At 44.8% G+C, this 18,120-nt stretch overlaps 1 protein-coding gene across 11 annotated transcripts in view; it reads left to right on the top strand.

Moving 5' to 3' along the window:
* Positions 1–18,120, top strand: part of ncor2 (nuclear receptor corepressor 2) — a 501,645-nt gene that overhangs the window by 271,646 nt on the left and 211,879 nt on the right. For 10 of the 11 annotated variants that reach the window (XM_041202112.1, XM_041202119.1, XM_041202109.1 and 7 more), the window contains 4 exons: positions 7,532–7,674; positions 10,746–10,890; positions 12,262–12,709; positions 16,788–16,908. In XM_041202112.1, the coding sequence (XP_041058046.1) occupies positions 7,532–7,674; positions 10,746–10,890; positions 12,262–12,709; positions 16,788–16,908 (857 nt within the window). The remainder of the gene's footprint in view (positions 1–7,531; positions 7,675–10,745; positions 10,891–12,261; positions 12,710–16,787; positions 16,909–18,120) is intronic. The other variant, XM_041202114.1, reaches the window with a different exon arrangement.

Consider the following 18,120-nt stretch of genomic DNA (forward strand, 5'->3'; position numbering starts at 1 on the left):
TTTATATTATGGATGTGGAGAGGATGTTTCCTCTTGTGGGAGAATCTAGAACAAGGGGTCACTGTTTAAAAATAAAGGGTCACTCATGATGAGGAAATATTATTTTTCTCTCAGAGGGTTGTGAGTCTTTAGAACTCTTCCTCAAAAGGCGGTGCAAGCAGAGTCTTTGAATATTTTTAAGGCAGGGTGAGATAGATTCCTGATTAACAAGGGGCCGAAAGGTTATCGGGGTAGGCAGGAATGTGGGGCTGAGGTTACATTCAGATCAGCCATGATCTTATTGAATGGCGGAGCATGCTTGAGGGGCCAAGTGGCCATTCATGCTCCTAATTCATATGAAGGCAGACCCAGCAATGTTCTATTGGTATCACAAGGAGAAACTAGCAGGCATCTTTATGATGCATGTTGAAGACTTTCTGTGGGGAGGTTCTGTAGAATTTGAGCAATGAGTGGTGGAAAAAATAAAGAAGGAATTCAAGGTTGGAAATCAGATTTCAGGGGCCTTTAAATACACCGGCTTTGACATTAAGCAGAGCAAGTCAGGAGTGACACTGAACCAACAATCTCATTTAGGAAACGATGATCGCATCCCAATAAATCAGGCCAGATCCTCACAAAAAGAGGATCCTGCATGCAAGGAAGAAACAGACCAGTTGAGAAGTTTGATTGGGCAGTTGAACTGGTTGTGCACTCAGACTAGACCTGACGCTATTTATGATGTGTTGGAGCTGAGTACTATGATGAAACATGCTGCAGTTGAGGAAGCTCTGAGAAATGAAACATTAAAGAAATTAAATTAAGAGAAATGTGCACTCTGGTTTCCAGCCTGGGGGGGGATTCAGAAGATATGAGGTTAGTCATTTTTAGCAATGCCTCACATGCCGATCTTCCAGATGGATATTTTAGCACAGCAGGGTTCATCATCATCTCAGTGGGAAAGAATGACAAATGTTGTCCATTGGTCAGGGAAGAAAAGAAAATAAAAAAGGATAGTGAAAAGCACCTTAGCTGCTGAAACACTGGCGTCATTAGAAGCGATAGATATGGGGGTGTACTTACCTAACATACTGATATAAATACTATACAAGGGACAACCTGAGAAAAGTTTGCCCATAGAATGCTATGTGGATAAGTGTTCTCTTTGGGGCAATGTTCATTCAACAAAGGGTGTCACTGAATAAAGGCTAAGAATAGACCTAGCCAGCATAGAAGAAATGGTCGAGAAGAGAGATCGCTTAAGATTTGATGCATTGATGCAAGTCACAAACTACTGGACTGTTTTACAAAAGGATTGCCTGCCCTAAGAAATTACAGATGTAGTGGAAGGGGGGGTGGGGGAGGGTGGGGGTGCCTTATGATATAATGACAGCATGAAAAACCGATACTTCTTTTGCTTTAATGATTTATATCTTAATGGTAAAGAAATTAAAGAAAAAAATATTTTTTTGTGTAAAGAGGAAAATGTGGGATTTATTAATGATTATAATGTGAAACATAGAAGCTGGAAAATACTTGATTCTGTTTCCTTTTGTTGTTTTTGATTCTTTCATGGGACGTGGGTGTTGCTGGTTAGGCCAGCGTTTGTTGCCCTTGTTCAGAGGGCATTTAAGAGTCAACCATATTGCTGTAGGTCTAGAGTCACATGTAGGCCAGACCAGGTAAGGATGGCAGATTTCCTCCCCTAAAGGACATTAGTGAACCAGATGGGTTTTTACAACAATTGACATCAGACTTTTAATTCCAGATTTTCATTGAATTCAAATTTCACCATCTGCCATGGTGGGATTCGAACCCTGGTCCCCAGAGCGTTACCCTGGCTCTCTAGATTACTAGTCCAGCGACAATACCACTATGCCACCGCCTCCCCCAAATTTGAAAATGTTTTCTTGAATTTTCAAAAATTTTAATTTTAAAAGAATCTGTCAATGTCTTATTGATCCCATTGTTAAGGTCCAGTTAATCACATTGTTAACTGGCAATTACACTGTTAAACAGGTGATGGATATTGGTCCACCCATAAATGAGGACAACCTCTGTGCCTTAGGGCACCGCAGGGACTGGGGTGCATCATTGACCTCTTCAATCACGTTTTAATTTGATTTTTATAAGTTTCCTTTAAGATTTTGTCTTTCTTTTTGCAGTATCCCTTTAAGGGACTGCTTTTTACTTTGTCCCTGATTTATTAATTTAGCTTAATTGGCTTAATCAAAAAAGTATAAATGGGGATGAGGTGTGATCAGTGGGCACCACAGTGGTTTGGGGGCATCATTGACCCCCACAACAACATTATGATTTGACCTGTTAAGTTTCCTTTAAGATTTATGCTTTTTGTTACAGTGTCCCTTTGAGGGACTGCTCCCCTAAATTGCCCTATTGGATTTGTTCATTTGTTATTTATCTGCTTTTTTGTTTCTTGGTTATACTCAAAGAGTATAAATGGGGACAGCTGGAACACTGAGGTGAGGAGGAACTGGGAGAGTTTGTGACTTTGTCTTGGAAATAAAGCTGTTTAAGGCACAGGCTAGATTCAGGTTCATTCTTCCTCAACATACAATTATTGGAATTGACACCTGTTGGGTTTAGGTGTCTTTGTGGAATGTATATTTGTTGTAGGCCATGTAACACTTCTTTAAATAATAGCCATTGCCTGTCTACTGTCAAAATTTTAATTTATCTTTCCAATCCACCATTGCCAACTTACCTCTCATACCTTCATAGTTTCCTTTATTTAAATTTAAGGCCCCGGTTTCAGTATGAACTATATGACTATACGTGTCAGTCAGCCTCTTGGTTTGTCCATCTCTCTGGGAAATTAGGTTAGCACATGATCATTCACTTGCTGACAGGGTCTCACCATGGGCTCCTCAGCTGCTGTCAGGGGAGGGTTCTACAGCATCTTTAAGCAGTTTGCATTCGGACAGGCTGACTAGGGTTAGCTTGGTAATGATTATGGATAATTTGTCTCCACCAAACAGTAATAGCATCAGTTGGCTGACTGGCCCTGCTGTTGGTCAGCCCACTGTCTCTCTGTTGACGGGCTTTGGGATTATTATGAAACAGCTGAGTAACTGGGCATGTGTTTAATGGAGTTTCTCACGCATCATTGAACATAGGGTGTCAGCCTAATCTTCTCACAGGGTCAACGCTGTCACTAAAAGCTTGTCTCTAAACTTCAAACAAAGGCTTGGAAAGCAGGAGAGGCCGTTGTTGAGCGCGTAGATGTGTTGTGGTATGTAATTCTCTGGGGTATATACCATGTATCTCAGATAACAAGAACGATGTCGAGGGGATTGGAAATACAAAGGGATCTGCTTTCTCTTTCTCTCAATCTGGCTCTCTCTCTCCCACTCTCTCTCTCACTCCTGTTCCCTCTTTCTTGCACTCTCTCTTGCCCTGTCTCACTCCTCTCCTGCTCTCTCCGTCTCTCTCTCTCTCGCTCTTGCACTCTCTCCCATACACTCTCGCGTGCTTTCTTGCATGCTTTTGTGCTCTCTCCCGTGCTCGCTCTCTCTTGCCTGCTCTTGTGCTGTTCCACGCACCCTCTCTCTCTCTCACTCACACTCTGCGTGGGCCATGTTTAGAAGGGAGCGTCTGTCCTCCAGCTGTTTAATTCACTTCTGGGACTCTACACCTGGAGCTGAGGGAATCTATTTCCATTTGGGAAGAAGATATTTGTGTATGGCAGCGATTGTTAGTTTGACTGATCTCTTTTCGTGTATAATTAACACTAGAAGATGGTTTCAGCTCAGGAACTATTGGCTGCTGAGGAACTGCCCTGTAGGAGAGAGAGAGGTAGGGGAAGAGGGAGGGGGGCGGGAGGGAGCAGAGAGGGGCAGGGGGTATGAGGAGGAGGGGGGTGGAGGAGGTGGAGGGAGAGAGGAGAGCGAGGGGGAGACGAGAGAGAGATGGAGGGAGGGAGGCAGGGGGAGACAAGGAGAGAGAGGAAGAGAGGAGGGGCGGAGAGAGAGAGAGAGGGGGAGGGAAGAAGGGTGAAAGAGAAAGACGGAGAGGGAGATGGGACAGGGAGACAGAAAGAGAGGGTCAACCAACCAGGAAATAAGTCATTTCTTTGAATGGAGAGGGAGGTGAAATGGGAGAGGGTAGGGGTCACAGTGGTGGAAAGGTGGGAACAAGAGGAAGAGTGAGAAAGAACATGGGAGGCATGGGAGGAGATATGGGAGAGAAAGTGAGGGGTAGGGGTGATTGAGTTTCTGTATCACTAACATTCACAGTTTTCTAAAAGGCCTGAGAATAATTTGGAAAATCTTTTCCCTTTTGCTCTGACTAATCTCTGCCAAAACACAAAGGGGAAAGGGCAATGTGTCACTGGTGTGTTTAATTCCATCTGTTAATGAAAGTTCCAACTGGACAAAGAGGTGATGTGAAGAATCTCTGATCTGTTGATATGTTGGCAGTGAGTGTTTTATACTACAGAACATGTCACTCCAAAGAGCCATACAAATCAGTCCTCACAGTTTTTATAAACAGTGTGTGTCTATCAGTGAATCCCATAACCCACATTGCAATTACCCTCCCACCTTTCAACATTCTGCAATTCTCCACACCCAGCGAGGGATTAAGACAGGGATGAGGTAGAGAGGGACGGAGTTATGCAGATTTCCACACCAGCATTGTTTAGTATCAGTGTGTGTGTTGCCTTTACAGCTTCTCTACAACTACCTCATCAAACCCTTTCATAATCTCAAGACCCTCTATCAGACATGCTCAGCCTTCTCTTTTCTAGAGAAAATAGCCTTATCCTATTCAATCCTTCCTATTAGCTATAATCTCACATTTCTGGTATCATTTTGGTGCACCTTCTCCAATGCCTCTATTATACGTAGACCAGGACTGTTCACAGTACTTCAAGTGTGGTCTAACCATGGTTCTACATAAATGCAACATAATTTTTCTACTTTTCAATTCTATATCTCTCATAATGAACCCCAGTGCTTTATTTGCTTTTCAAAAAATAGCCTTATTAACTTATGTCACTACCTTAGTGATTTGTGTATATACCTGTATCAGTCAGTTTCTCTATCACATTTAGTTAACTTATTCCAAGTAGTATGAGGTTTTCTCATTCTTCCAACCAAAAAGTACACCGCACACTTATCTATATTGCAGATTATTTGCTAATTATATTCTGCAGGTTTATGTATGCCTTGTTGTATTTTGTCGCATCTTCCTCTGGGTTAACTACAGACCCCAACTTGGTGTCATCCACAAATTTCAAAAATGTACTACCGATTCCAGGGTCCAAAGCATTTATATGTAAATCGTAAACAACAGAGATCCCAGCACCAAATCTTGTGGAACATCACTTTCCATCTTTTGCCAATCCAAGTAATTCCCTTTAACTCCTACTCTGTTTTCTGACTTGTAGCCAGTTTGCTATCTATTCTGCTACTCATCCCCTGACTCCGCATATTATGACCTTAGCCAAAAGTCTGCCATGAAAGGGCCTTTTGAATATCCAAATATAATACGCCTAATGTATTACCCATATTTACCCTGTTACTTCTTCAAAGAATTTTATGAGATTCCTCAAACATAGGGCAGGATTTTTAGGTCAGTGTGTGGGGCGCGATCGATGGGCCCGGGAGTAATCGGGGAATGGACCGCCTACCGCCAATCACGATTTCACACTGGTTGACCAGTTAACGGTGTGGTGAAATACTCAGCACTGCCGGTGTGGGGGTGGGAGGAGGCGGGTGCTGATGTAAGCATGGGCACGAGGGAGCGCGGAATAAAAGTTCCCTGAAGGCAGAGAGCCGCTTCAGGGTGCTGAAGAATTTAAAATCAATAAATAAAGATTTTAAAATCCGGAAAAAAATGTCCATGCATCAGAATCAGTCACCTGAACATATACATGATGAAAACTCTATCTATACATTTTCATTTATTTCTTATTTAATAACTGAAACCTCATTCCATGCTTGGATGAGGTTTAATCAAAAATGCAAAGTCCGTCTGGTAGACCTGCCCGTTCGCCAACCGTTAGGTTGGACGAACCACGAAAAATCGGGGACAATTGGAACCTTAACAACTCTAATTGTCAGCGGCCACACTTCTGACACTTGCATCTGCCTGCCAACCGAAATATTGCTCGAGTGCAGGGTTCTGTCGGGACGCTCACCTGATGTCATCAGGTGCTACTTTACACTCAAGCGGGTTGGGTGCCCGCCCACCCACACACCAACCTAAAAATTCTGCCCACTAACTTCCAATTTAGAACATGTGCTGCCTATTATATCTTCAGTTTCTAGATCTTTTTCTATTTCATCTTTGAGTAAGGATTCCATTATCTCTCCTTTCACTATTGTTAGTCTAATTGGTCCAAAATTCCCTGGACTTGTTCAATCTTCCCTTTTAAGTATCAGAGTCACGTTAGCATGGTGCAATAAAACAGATTTCTAGCAAATTCTGTTCCCCAGAGAAGCCAGTTCTGCTTTGGAAATGAGCCATTCTGCATGCCCCTGTGCCTCCATTCAGCTGTTTGATGCCTCACAAAACTTTATATCATGTGAGCAAGTCCCAAGACTGTTCCTGAAGAGCAAGAATCTGCCTCTGCCCCCCCCCTTCACAGTTTCTCTTCACTGGTTGCAGCTTACACACCCTGTTAGTCATTTTGTGAACAAGTTTTAGGTCAAGAAATATCTCCTTTAGTCGTTTGGTAGTTCAGAACTTGGGTGTTGCTGAAAAAAGAGACATGCTGTCGAAGCTTTTCATTTTATACTCATCAGGATAGATTTGCAAGAATACAAATTTTAAACTATTTTTATACTGCATGAGAAGACAGAGCTGATTGGTTGGCAAGTGGACTCCGATTAGTAAAGGCATTGACATGGAGAATCCACCAAGGAACTATTAACTACCAAGCTTTTGTTCAAATTCAGGCCAGGCAGGTTGACTGTGGTTGGTCAAGGTATTACCATGGGGAATGAACCAGGGAATGGCTGTCTCAAGCTTTTGTTTAATTGAGAAAAGGTGAAATGTATGGACATGCTCCTTATGTCAGCAAAAGACAGGGCCCTGTGTGTGAATATATGTAATTTCTAGCACGTGTAAGCGAGCCACACTGTGAACCCGGCTGATAATCTTCAATTGGTTGTCTATAGAGTCTATAAAGGGCTATTGGGTTGGGTGGAGGGGCATAGGTTGGCGTGGAGGGTATGAGGGACCATGGGGGTGGGTGGGGGCATGAGGCGGTATGGGTTGGTATAGATGGGACATGAGTCTGTGAGGGTGAGGAGATGAGAGGAGTGAGGGCTGGAGAAATGTATTTTATTGATTTTGGTTTTAGAAGCTGGGACAAGATCCTGGAGCACTGAGGTGGGCCTTTCACCCAGCCTGTCTCCCGCACCCCGCTAGCCCCTGTTGTGGCCACCTCCAAACTCCTTCCGGCAGCATTGAGCTTGACCCCAGTTATCACCTGTAATTAATCCCTGCTCCAACCTCATTGTTCTTTTTGCTGAAATCTGGGGATGTTACTCGCTGAAAATTCTGATAATTTATTCATTCCCTACAGGTCTCCTTCAACATGGTCGTGGCTGGGCTGCCATTGCCAAGATGGTGAGTTCCAAGACTGAGGCTCAGTGTAAAAATTTCTACTTTAACTACAAAAGACGCCACAATCTGGATGTCCTCCTTCAGCAGCACAGACTGAGAATGGTAAGGAATAAAAGCAGCCAATAATCTGAACTGTAAGTACCCAGATGCTCAAGTCCCTTTCTGCCTTCAATCCTAGAAAATCAAATCTTCTAAAAGGCAGGATTGATGAAGGTTTAGCAGAAGTCCAGTTCTGTACTGTATATTGTGAATTGGAACTAACTCATGGGTCAGATCCAAATTGATCTCAGCTACAGTTTGTGATCACTCTCAGCAGTTCTGGTTTAACTCCACACAAAGTCCAGCTGACCTTGAGAAAATTCTTCAATTGCATTCTTAAACTGTGCAATGTTGACCAGAATGTTAACCGTCTTGTTAGTTTGCTGTTGGTGTTGAAATGTAAGCAGCCTTTGACCAGCAGTCAACTGTTTATTTGGCCAGGGAGCAATTACAGTACAACTTTGGTTGTTCTCATGCTAAGCAGGTGCTAGAACATAAAATATCACGTTCTGATTAAAATAAGAAATCTTCGGTAGAATCGTTGATGACAGAAGCTGAAACTCAGTGCTCGATCTGATTCTTAGGCGCCAGCTATCTGAGCACTACACATCACACAGGAACAGGAAGAGGCTATTCAGGCTGCACCTCAACTCTATTTACCTGTCTTAATATCCAACAAAAACCTAATGATCTTCATTTTGAAATTTTCATTGATCTCCAGCCTCAGCAACTTTCTGACTGCTTGAGTTACAGATTTTGTCTAATCTTTGTTATGAAGAAATGCTTCCTGACATCAACCCTCTACAACCTGCCTCTAATGTTAAAGTTAAGCCCCCTTGTTCTGCATTTCACACCCCACCAGATAAAAGTTTCCATCTACCCTATCAAATTCTTTAATCATTTTATTTTATTCTTTCAGGAACTGAGCTCATACAGACATACGAACTAGGAGCAGGAGTAGGCCACTCAGCCCCTCGAGCCTGCTCCGCCATTCAATAAGATCATGGCTGATCAGAATGTAACCTCAACTCCACATTCCTGCCTACCCCGATAACCTTTCACCCCTTAATCAAGAATCTATCTCATTCTACCTTAAAAATATTCAAAGACTTTGCTTCCAACACCTTTTCAGGAAGAGAATTCCAAAGACTCACAACCCCCTGGGAGAGAAAATTTCTCCTCATCTCTTCTTAAATGAGCGACCCCTTATTTTTAAACAGTGACTCTAGTTCTAGATTCACCCACAAGAAGAAACGTCCTCTCCACGTCCATCCTGCTAAGACCCCTCAGGACCTTAACGATTTCAAATAAGCTGCCTCTTACTGTTCTAATTTCGAGTGGATACAAGCCTCACGTGCATCACTAGCTTTACATGAGCATGACCCTGAGCTTCCAGTGTTTTTTTTATTCATTCATGGGATGTGGGCTTCGCTGGATGGGCCAGCATTTATTGCCCATTCCTAGTTGCCCTTGAGAAGGTGGTGGTGAGCTGCCTTGAGCCACTGCAGTCCATGTGGTGTAGATACACCCACTGTGCTGTTAGGGAGGGAGTTCCAGGATTTTGACCCAGCGACAGTGAAGAACGGCGATATATTTCCAAGACAGGATGGTGAGTGGCTTGGAGAGGAACTTCCAGGTGTTGGTGTTCCCCTGTATCTGCTGCTCTTGTCCTTCTAGATGGTAGTGGTCGTGGGTTTGGAAGGTGCTGTATAAGGAGCCTTGGTGAATTCTTGCAGTGCATCTTGTAGATGGTACACACTGCTGCTACTGTGCGTTGCTGGTGGAGGGAGTGAATGTTTGTGGATGTGGTGCCAATCAAGTGGGCTGCTTTGTCCTGATTTTTGAGTGTTGTGGGAGCTGCACTCATCCAGACAAGTGGGGAGTATTCCATCACACTTCTGACTTGTGCCTTGAAGATGGTGGACAGGGTTTGCGAGGTCAGGAGGTGAGTTACTCGTTGCACGATTCCTAGCCTCTGACCTGCTCTTGTAGCCACAGTATTTATATGGCTAGTCCAGTTCAGTTTCTGGTCAATGGTAACCCCCAGGAAGTTGATAGTGGGGCATTCAGTGATGGTAATGCCATTGAACATCAAGGGGAAATGGTTGGACTCTTTCTTGTTGAAATGGTCATTGCCTGGCGCTTGTGTGGCGCGAATGTTACTTGCCACTTGTCAGCCCAAACCTGGATATTGTCAGGTCTTGCTGCCTTTGGACATGAACTGCTTCAGTATCTGAGGAATCGCGAATGATGCTGAACGTTGTGCAATCATCAGCGAACATCCCCACTTCTGACCTTATGATAGAAGGAAGGTCATTAATGAAGCAGCTGAAGATGGTTGGGCCAAGGACACTACCCTGAGGAGCTCCTGTAGTGATGTCCTGGAGCTGAGATGACTCTACTTAGTAATTCCATATTGTACACGAACTGATCATTCCAGGCAACAGCATAAAATGGAGCAATTCCACATACTAATCTTATACACATGTCTACATTCAGTTTTGCAGGCAGCAGTGTCCCATTAAAGCAGTACACCTCCTGACAGTGTGATCAATGCCAAGAAACATTGACACATGGACTGAGTCTAGTTTCATGTTCGGAGTAAGAATCTTATATACATTCCAGATATTACACAATGGGCAAACAGTAGAAACTGTCACAGAAAGTTACTGATGTTTAAAAAATACAGAAGCAAAGTCTGGCAACAATGTTGTATTTCCATGATGTACAACCAGAAATTTACAAACAATTTGAAGTAGGTTATATTTACCCGCATTTTGGCAAAGATTAATTGATTGGTGATCTTAAAGGGACAGGCCTAAAGAGAAAGCATGCAGCAACTTCACACAACACCACGGCCATTTCTATTAATCTCTTGATTTCCCCTCTCCCACCCTGACACCCTCAGTCAGTTATTTTATCACCTGTTGGATTTCCACCCAGGTTTAACACCAATTCCAGATGAATCCCAGGCCTCCTGCTGTTTCGCTGAGAGGTGTCAAGTCTCCAAATCTCCTGCTCCTGTGCAGAGAAAGTTCTGATATTTGAGACTTCTGGGGTTAAACCTGTTTCTCTGCTGCTGTTTGCTGCTAAATTTGGAATTTCCCTCATGAATTTATATTTTGTGTTAACAGGAGGCAGAAAAGGCTGAGAAGAAGAGGAGAAAGATCACAGCAGCACAGGGGGAACAAGTCTCGGCAACTCCTGCTGCTGAGAATGAGGATTTGGAAGCTTCTGGAGGGAGTGGGGATGAAGAAGAAATGACCGAAGATGCAGAGGGTTTGTCTCCGTTGCTTGGCTATAGCCAATCGCTGCACAATATTTGATTCTCTGCATCTATCCTCACAGCTTGGAGGAAGCATCGTGATTTCTGTGCAAGTTCACAAGGTCAAAGTTATCTTCTTAATTCCAGCAGAAATCCCCATTTCTTCCCCATTCCCTAAGGGATAAATCAGACAGTTTGAACCTTTCTGCCTATGGAATGGGAAGTTGAGTCACACACTCCTGGCCTCTTCTCATTATGATTCCGCCTACTCCACAACTAGTAGTTCCTTTTAAGATTACCTCACAAGCATATCAGACTCAGTCTCACAATTTTGGTTAATCCCCCACTTGCATCATATGCTAAAGTAAATCTATTACCATATCCATCTGATCCTCACTGTCTCCTAATGTGTGTATCTCAACATCTCCTCCTTCACTGGGAGCTCTTCTAAAGCCTCACTCCTGCTGACTTCTGTGACCTTCTGTAGCCCAATCACTCACTTCTAACCTTCCAGTCTCCCTGCAAGTCTGTTCTGCTCCCTCTCCCCATCCCCAGCATTCCTGGCAGATCCTTCAATCTGGAATTCACATCCAGTAATCCCCAACCTTACCCTGGTGCTCTCAATTTGTAAAAAAGTCTCTTAACTCCCCTCTCCTGTTTGCTGTCTGAATTCATCGCTCAAAGGCTGAAGTATTTTGGCAAACTCTGCTATGTAAAAGCAGGTTATGATTATCACATGACACTGAGAGACTCGGAGTCGTGAAAGAACAGAGAGATTTCGGGATCCAAAAACAGAAATCATTAAAACCCAATTAACAGATAGGGAAACTAATTTAAAAATGCTAACGGAGTGTTGGCCTTTATTTCTTTGGGATACAAAGGAGTGGGAGTCTTCTTACAATGATAGAGAGCTCTGTATGTACCCCATTTGGAGTAACTGAGTTCAGTTGTGGGCACACCACACCTCAGGAAGAAGATATTGGCCTGGAGGGGGTACAGCACACACTCACCAGAATGACCCCGGGGCTAAAAGGGTTAAATTCTGAGGACAGGTTACACAGACTTGGTTTGTATTTTCTTCAGTAGAAGATTGAGGAGTGATCTAATTGAGGTGTTTTACAATGACGCAATTTGATCGAGTGGTAGAGAGAAAAATTTCCTCTGGTGGGAGAATCCAGAACAAGGGAGCATGCGCTTACTATTTGTGGGATCTTACTGTGTGAAAATTGGCTCCCACATTTCCTACATTATAGCAGTGCCTAGACTCAAATGTATTTTATTGGGTGCAAAGTGCCTTGGGATGTCCAAGTTGGTGAAAGACACTATAGAAATGTAAGTTCTTTCCTTGGTGCAGTCTGACTGGAGGTTCTCTTTGCTTTGAACAGCTGATAACAAAACTTCAGAAACAGAAAGTGTTCCCTCGCCAATATCAGGGAATAAAAACAAAGGCTCAAGCATAGCTAATCCTGAAGAAACAGGAGAAAATGATTCCAAGGAAGATGAGAATTCTGACTCCAAACTGGAGCATTCCATGGAACAGGTCGATTCTGAGGGAAACCATAACAAGAAACATAATGAAGAAACGGAGGTTGGTAGCATCAAAATTGAGCAGCCACAGGACAGAACAAGTGATGATTGCCCATCTGTGGATGGGAAACTGGGAAGTGAAGAAAGAGCAGGAATTTCAGATGATGAAACCACACAGGTCCCAAAAGCAGAATCGGACAAAGTGTCAGAGACAGAGACTAAAGGCAGGTTGAACAGTAACAATGATTCCAGTGCTACCTGCAGTGCTGATGAGGCAGAGGATCAAGACGCTACTAATCCAAGTAGGTAAGAATCAGTCTGTAAACCATAGCCTGAACACAAGCCTCAGTAACGATGCGCTGTCCATGGGAATCAGTGAGTCTACAGCAAACACAGGACATTCATTGAGGCTGTGGCAGTACAGGCATTAGGCCCTGTGACAACAGTTCAGGTTTAGACCTTTTGGAAAGAGGTTTATATTGATCATTGATCACAGGTTCATAGTTTGTTGCTGTTACATTGGGATAGATTGTTATCATTTCTAGTTTGGAATGATCAGAGGGAGAGTGACAAGAGTCAACTGACCACAGTGCCATTTATTTCATTTAGGCGCCAGCCTGATTATTGGTATATGTGGGCAGCACTGCTGTCTCTGATTCAGTCATAGCTTCAAGTCTCACTGCATAGGCTTCATCTTAGAATCCATGCTGAAACTCGCAGTGCAGTACTGGGGGAATACTGCACTGTCAGAGTGTCAGTACAGAGGGAGTCCCGCACTGTCGGAGGGTCAGTACTGAAGGAGCGCTGCACTTTCGGAGGGTCAGGACTGAAGGAGCGCTGCACTGTCGGAGGGTCAGTACTGAGGGAGCACTGCATTGTCGGAGGGTCAGTACTGAGGGAGCACTGCATTGTCGGACGGTCAGTACTGAGGGAGTGCTGCAATGCCAGAGGGTCAGTACTGAGGGAGCACTGCATTGTCGGAGGGTCAGTTCTGAGGGAGCGCTGCAATGCCAGAGGGTCAGGACTGAGGGAGCACTGCACTGTCCAAGGGTGAGTACTGAGGGAGCGCTGCACTGTCAGAAGGTCAGTACTGAGGGAGTACTGCACTGTCGGAGGGTCAGGACTTAGGGAGTGCTGCACTGTCGGAGGGTCAGTATTGAGGGAGCGCCACACTGTCAAAGAGTCAGTACTGAGGGAGTGCCACACTGTCGGAGGGTGAGTACTGAGGGAGTACTGCACTGTCGGAGGGTGAGTACTGAGGGAGTGCCGCACTGTCAAAGGTTCAGTACTGAGGGAATACTGCACTGTCAGAGGGTCAGCACTGAGGGAGTGCCGCACTGTCAGAGGGTCAGCACTGAGGGAGCGCTGCACTGTCAGAGGGTCAGCACTGAGGGTGTGCTGCACTGTCAGAGGGTCAGCACTGAGGGAGCGCCGCACTGTCAGAGGGTCAGCACTGAGGGTGTGTTGCACTGTCAGAGGGTCAGCACTGAGGGTGTGTTGCACTGTCAGAGGGTCAGTACTGAGGGTGTGCTGCACTGTCAGAGGGTCAGTATTGAGGGTGTGCTGCACTGTCAGAGGGTCAGTACTGAGGGAGAGCTGCACTGTCGGAGGGTCAGTACTGAGGGAGAGCTGCACTGTCGGAGGGTCAGTACTGAGGGAGAGCTGCACTGTCGGAAGGGCCATTTTATACATGAGATATTAAAGCCAAGCCCTGTCTGCCCTCTTGGGTGGCGTAAAAGAACATGTAACCATTATTGGAAGAAGTTCAGGGGAGTTCTCCCATGTGTCCTGGTCAATAATTACTTTTTGATCACTATCACTGAAATAGATGATTATCTCATTCACAATCACTGAAAGTTGTTCATTGGCTGCACAGTCTTTTTGTACTGACACCCTGAGATCATGAACAGTGCTTTAGAATTGCAAGTCTTTCTATCTTTCGATGCAATCGGTTCTGTTAATGACGTTCTGCCCAGCCTGTAGTTTGGAAAGATGAAAATCTTTGCAATGTATCTGAAGGTGGCATTGAGTAATGAGGGCAAATGGGTGTAGTTTGTGAGTGAGCTGGGATCAGTGATATTACTGGTGCTGTGTGAGTGAGTGAGTGAGCTGAGATCAGTGATATTACTGGTGCTGTGTCTGCTGTGTGTGTGAGTGAGTTGGGATCAGTGATATTACTGGTGCTGTGTCTGCTGTGTGTGAGTGAGTGAGTAAGCTGGGATCAGTCATATTACTGGTGCTGTGTCTGCTGTGTGTGTGAGTGAGCTGGGATCAGTGATATTACTGGTGCTGTGTCTGCTGTGTGTGAGTGAGCTGGGATCAGTGATATTACTGGTGCTGTGTCTGCTGTGTGAGTGAGTGAGCTGCGATCAGTGATATTATGGTGCTGTGTCTGCTGTGTGAGTGAGTGAGCTGGGATCACTGATATTACTGGTGCTGTGTCTGCTGTGTGTGTGAGTGAGCTGGGATCAGTGATATTACTGGTGCTGTGTCTGCTGTGTGTGAGTGAGCTGCGATCAATGATATAACTGGTGCTGTGTCTGCTGTGTGTGTGTGAGCTGGGATCAGTGATATTACTGGTGCTGTGTTTGCTGTGTGTGTGAGTGAGCTGGGATCAGTGATATTACTGGTGCTGTGTCTGCTGTGTGAGTGAGTGAGCTGGGATCAGTGATATTACTGGTGCTGTGTCTGCTGTGTGAGTGAGTGAGCTGAGATCAGTGATATTACTGGTGCTGTGTCTGCTGTGTGAGTGAGTGAGTGAGCTGGGATCAGTGATATTACTGGTGCTGTGTCTGCTGTGAGTGAGTGAGTTGCGATCAGTGATATTACTGGTGCTGTGTCTGCTGTGTGTGTGTGAGCTGGGATCAGTGATATTACTGGTGCTGTGTTTGCTGTGTGTGTGAGTGAGCTGGGATCAGTGATATTACTGGTGCTGTGTCTGCTGTGTGAGTGAGTGAGCTGGGATCAGTGATATTACTGGTGCTGTGTCTGCTGTGTGAGTGAGTGAGCTGAGATCAGTGATATTACTGGTGCTGTGTCTGCTGTGTGAGTGAGTGAGTGAGCTGGGATCAGTGATATTACTGGTGCTGTGTCTGCTGTGTGTGTGAGTGAGTGAGCTGGGATCAGTGATATTACTGGTGCTGTGTCTGCTGTGTGTGTGTGAGCTGGGATCAGTGATATTACTGTTGTTGTGTCTGCTGTGTGAGTGAGTGAGTTGGGATCACTGATGTTACTGATGCTGTGTCTGCTGTGTGAGTGAGTGAGCTGGGATCACTGATATTACTGTTGTTGTGTCTGCTGTGTGTGTGAGTGAGCTGGGATCAGTGATATTACTGGTGCTGTGTGTGTGAGTGAGTTGGGATCACTGATGTTACTGATGCTGTGTCTGCTGTGTGAGTGAGTGAGCTGGGATCACTGATATTACTGATGCTGTGTCTGCTGTGTGTGTGAGTGAGCTGGGATCAGTGATATTACTGGTGCTGTGTCTGCTGTGTGTGTGAGTGAGCTGGGATCAGTCATATTACTGGTGCTGTGTCTGCTGTGTGTGTGAGTGAGTTGGGATCACTGATATTACTGGTGCTGTGTCTGCTGTGTGAGTGAGTGAGCTGGGATCACTGATATTACTGTTGTTGTGTCTGCTGTGTGAGTGAGTGAGCTGGGATCAGTGATATTACTGGTGCTGTGTCTGCTGTGTGAGTGAATGAGTGAGCTGGGATCAGTGCTATTACTGGTGCTGTGTGTGCTGTGTGAGTGAATGAGTGAGCTGGGATCAGTGATATTACTGGTGCTGTGTCTGCTGTGTGAGTGAGTGAGCTAGCTGGGATCCGTGATATTACTGGTGCTGTGTCTGCTGTGTGAGTGAGTGAGCTGGGATCAGTGATATTACTGGTGCTGTGTGAGTGAGCTGGGATCAGTGATATTACTGGTGCTGTGTCTGCTGTGTGAGTGAGTGAGTTGCGATCAGTGATATTACTGGTGCTGTGTCTGCTGTGTGTGAGTGAGCTGGGATCAGTGATATTACTGGTGCTGTGTCTGCTGTGTGTGTGAGTGAGCTGGGATCAGTGATATTACTGGTGCTGTGTATGTGAGTGAGCTGGGATCAGTGATATTACTGGTGCTGTGTTTGCTGTGTGTGGTAGTGAGCTGGGCTTTCACCGTCAGATGGTGGAGTAAACTCACCTTTACCATGGGGTACCACATAGCAAACTGAAGCACTGGTCAAACAGATTCTACTGGATCAGGTGCCCCTCAGGAATTTTAGGAGAAAGATGGTTAAGTGATTGTTATTTTCGAATATGATTCCTACCTGTGGACAATGTCGTCTTCATTTCGCTGTCTGCGAGTTGAAAGCTGTAATGCAGATTGTGTTTGTCCTTGTGTTCAGGGTCCTGTCTCCCAGGCCATGTTTATTAAACTCTTCCTGTGATGGGTTGATGCCATGTCTGCCCCAGAAACCACTGGACATTGACAAGCTGAAGAAACAGGCAGCAACCATCCCATCCATGGTGAGTACTTGACCTCAGGAAGACCTGCCATTGACCACTCTTTTGTTACCTCTAGACTCGACCATTCTGACCCGCACATGGCTGGTCTCCCATATTCTGTCGGCTGTAAACATGAGGTCTTCACATCAAGTTCTCTTCTCCTATCACCTCCTCTATCACCCCCTCTTGCTGAACCAGATTGGTTCCCAGTTCGCCACTGCCTCAATTTTAAAATTCTCATCCTTGTTTTCAAATTCCTCCATGACCTTGTCCTTCCTATCTCTGTAATCTCCGCCAGCCTCACAACCTTTGACATCCTTGCACTCCTCTAATTCTGGCCTCTTGTTCATCCCCGATTTTAATCGCCCCACCATTGGTGGCCATGCCTTCAACTTCTAGGCTCTGCACCATGGAATTCACTATCTACACCTCTCCACCTATTTACCTCTCTTCTTTTATTCACAACTTATAATTAATCTCTTCGACCAGGCTGATGGTTACCTATCCTAATATCACCTGTCATGATTCAGTATCAAACTTTTGCTAAGGCCCCTTGGGATGTTTTAGAGAATTTTAAAGATGTTTTTTGTTCTCCTCAGCCTCCATTGCCTGGACTGAGGGTGTTAGGGGGCATTGTCTCCAGTGTATTGCTATAGAAATTGCCTTCACATTGCTGGTTAGCTCTCCACTCTCTTGTGGCTGGGACCTGGTCTCTGCTCGCTGCCCTCAGATAAATGGTCATTAGTAATGCCATGGCCAGTAGTATCTGCTGGAGAATCATGAGGGCCATTTTACAGAGCACCATTACTGTCAATCCATCAACAGCTAAGTGGTAGCAACCAAACTTTGAAAGAGTTTCAGGCAGATCCACCGATTGGGAAGAAAAATGTGGAAGCTGAGTGACGGACCAGATTTCCGAGTAGCCACAGGGTTCAGAATTCATTCCATGGTATTCCTCTACCGCTCTATGATTACACAGGAATTCCAAAGCTGTACTTTTTACATTTATGTTTCACCAATGAGAATAATTATTAACTGACAAACTCTTTATCGAAACCAATTTTAGAAAAAGTGTTCCGGTTATTGGCTGCATTGAAGGAAGTCAGTTCTGTAAAGGTTATGGCTCATTAGTGTCATTAGTGTTATGATGTGGCAGATGATGTGTGCCAAGCAGACCAAATCCACAAGGAAAACTTGGCTACGCTATCAGTGGTTTTGCAATTTGTATTTATT

The sequence above is a fragment of the Carcharodon carcharias genome, chromosome 13, assembly GCF_017639515.1.
Source record: "Carcharodon carcharias isolate sCarCar2 chromosome 13, sCarCar2.pri, whole genome shotgun sequence".
In the NCBI taxonomy this organism is placed as follows: Eukaryota; Metazoa; Chordata; class Chondrichthyes; order Lamniformes; family Lamnidae; genus Carcharodon; species Carcharodon carcharias.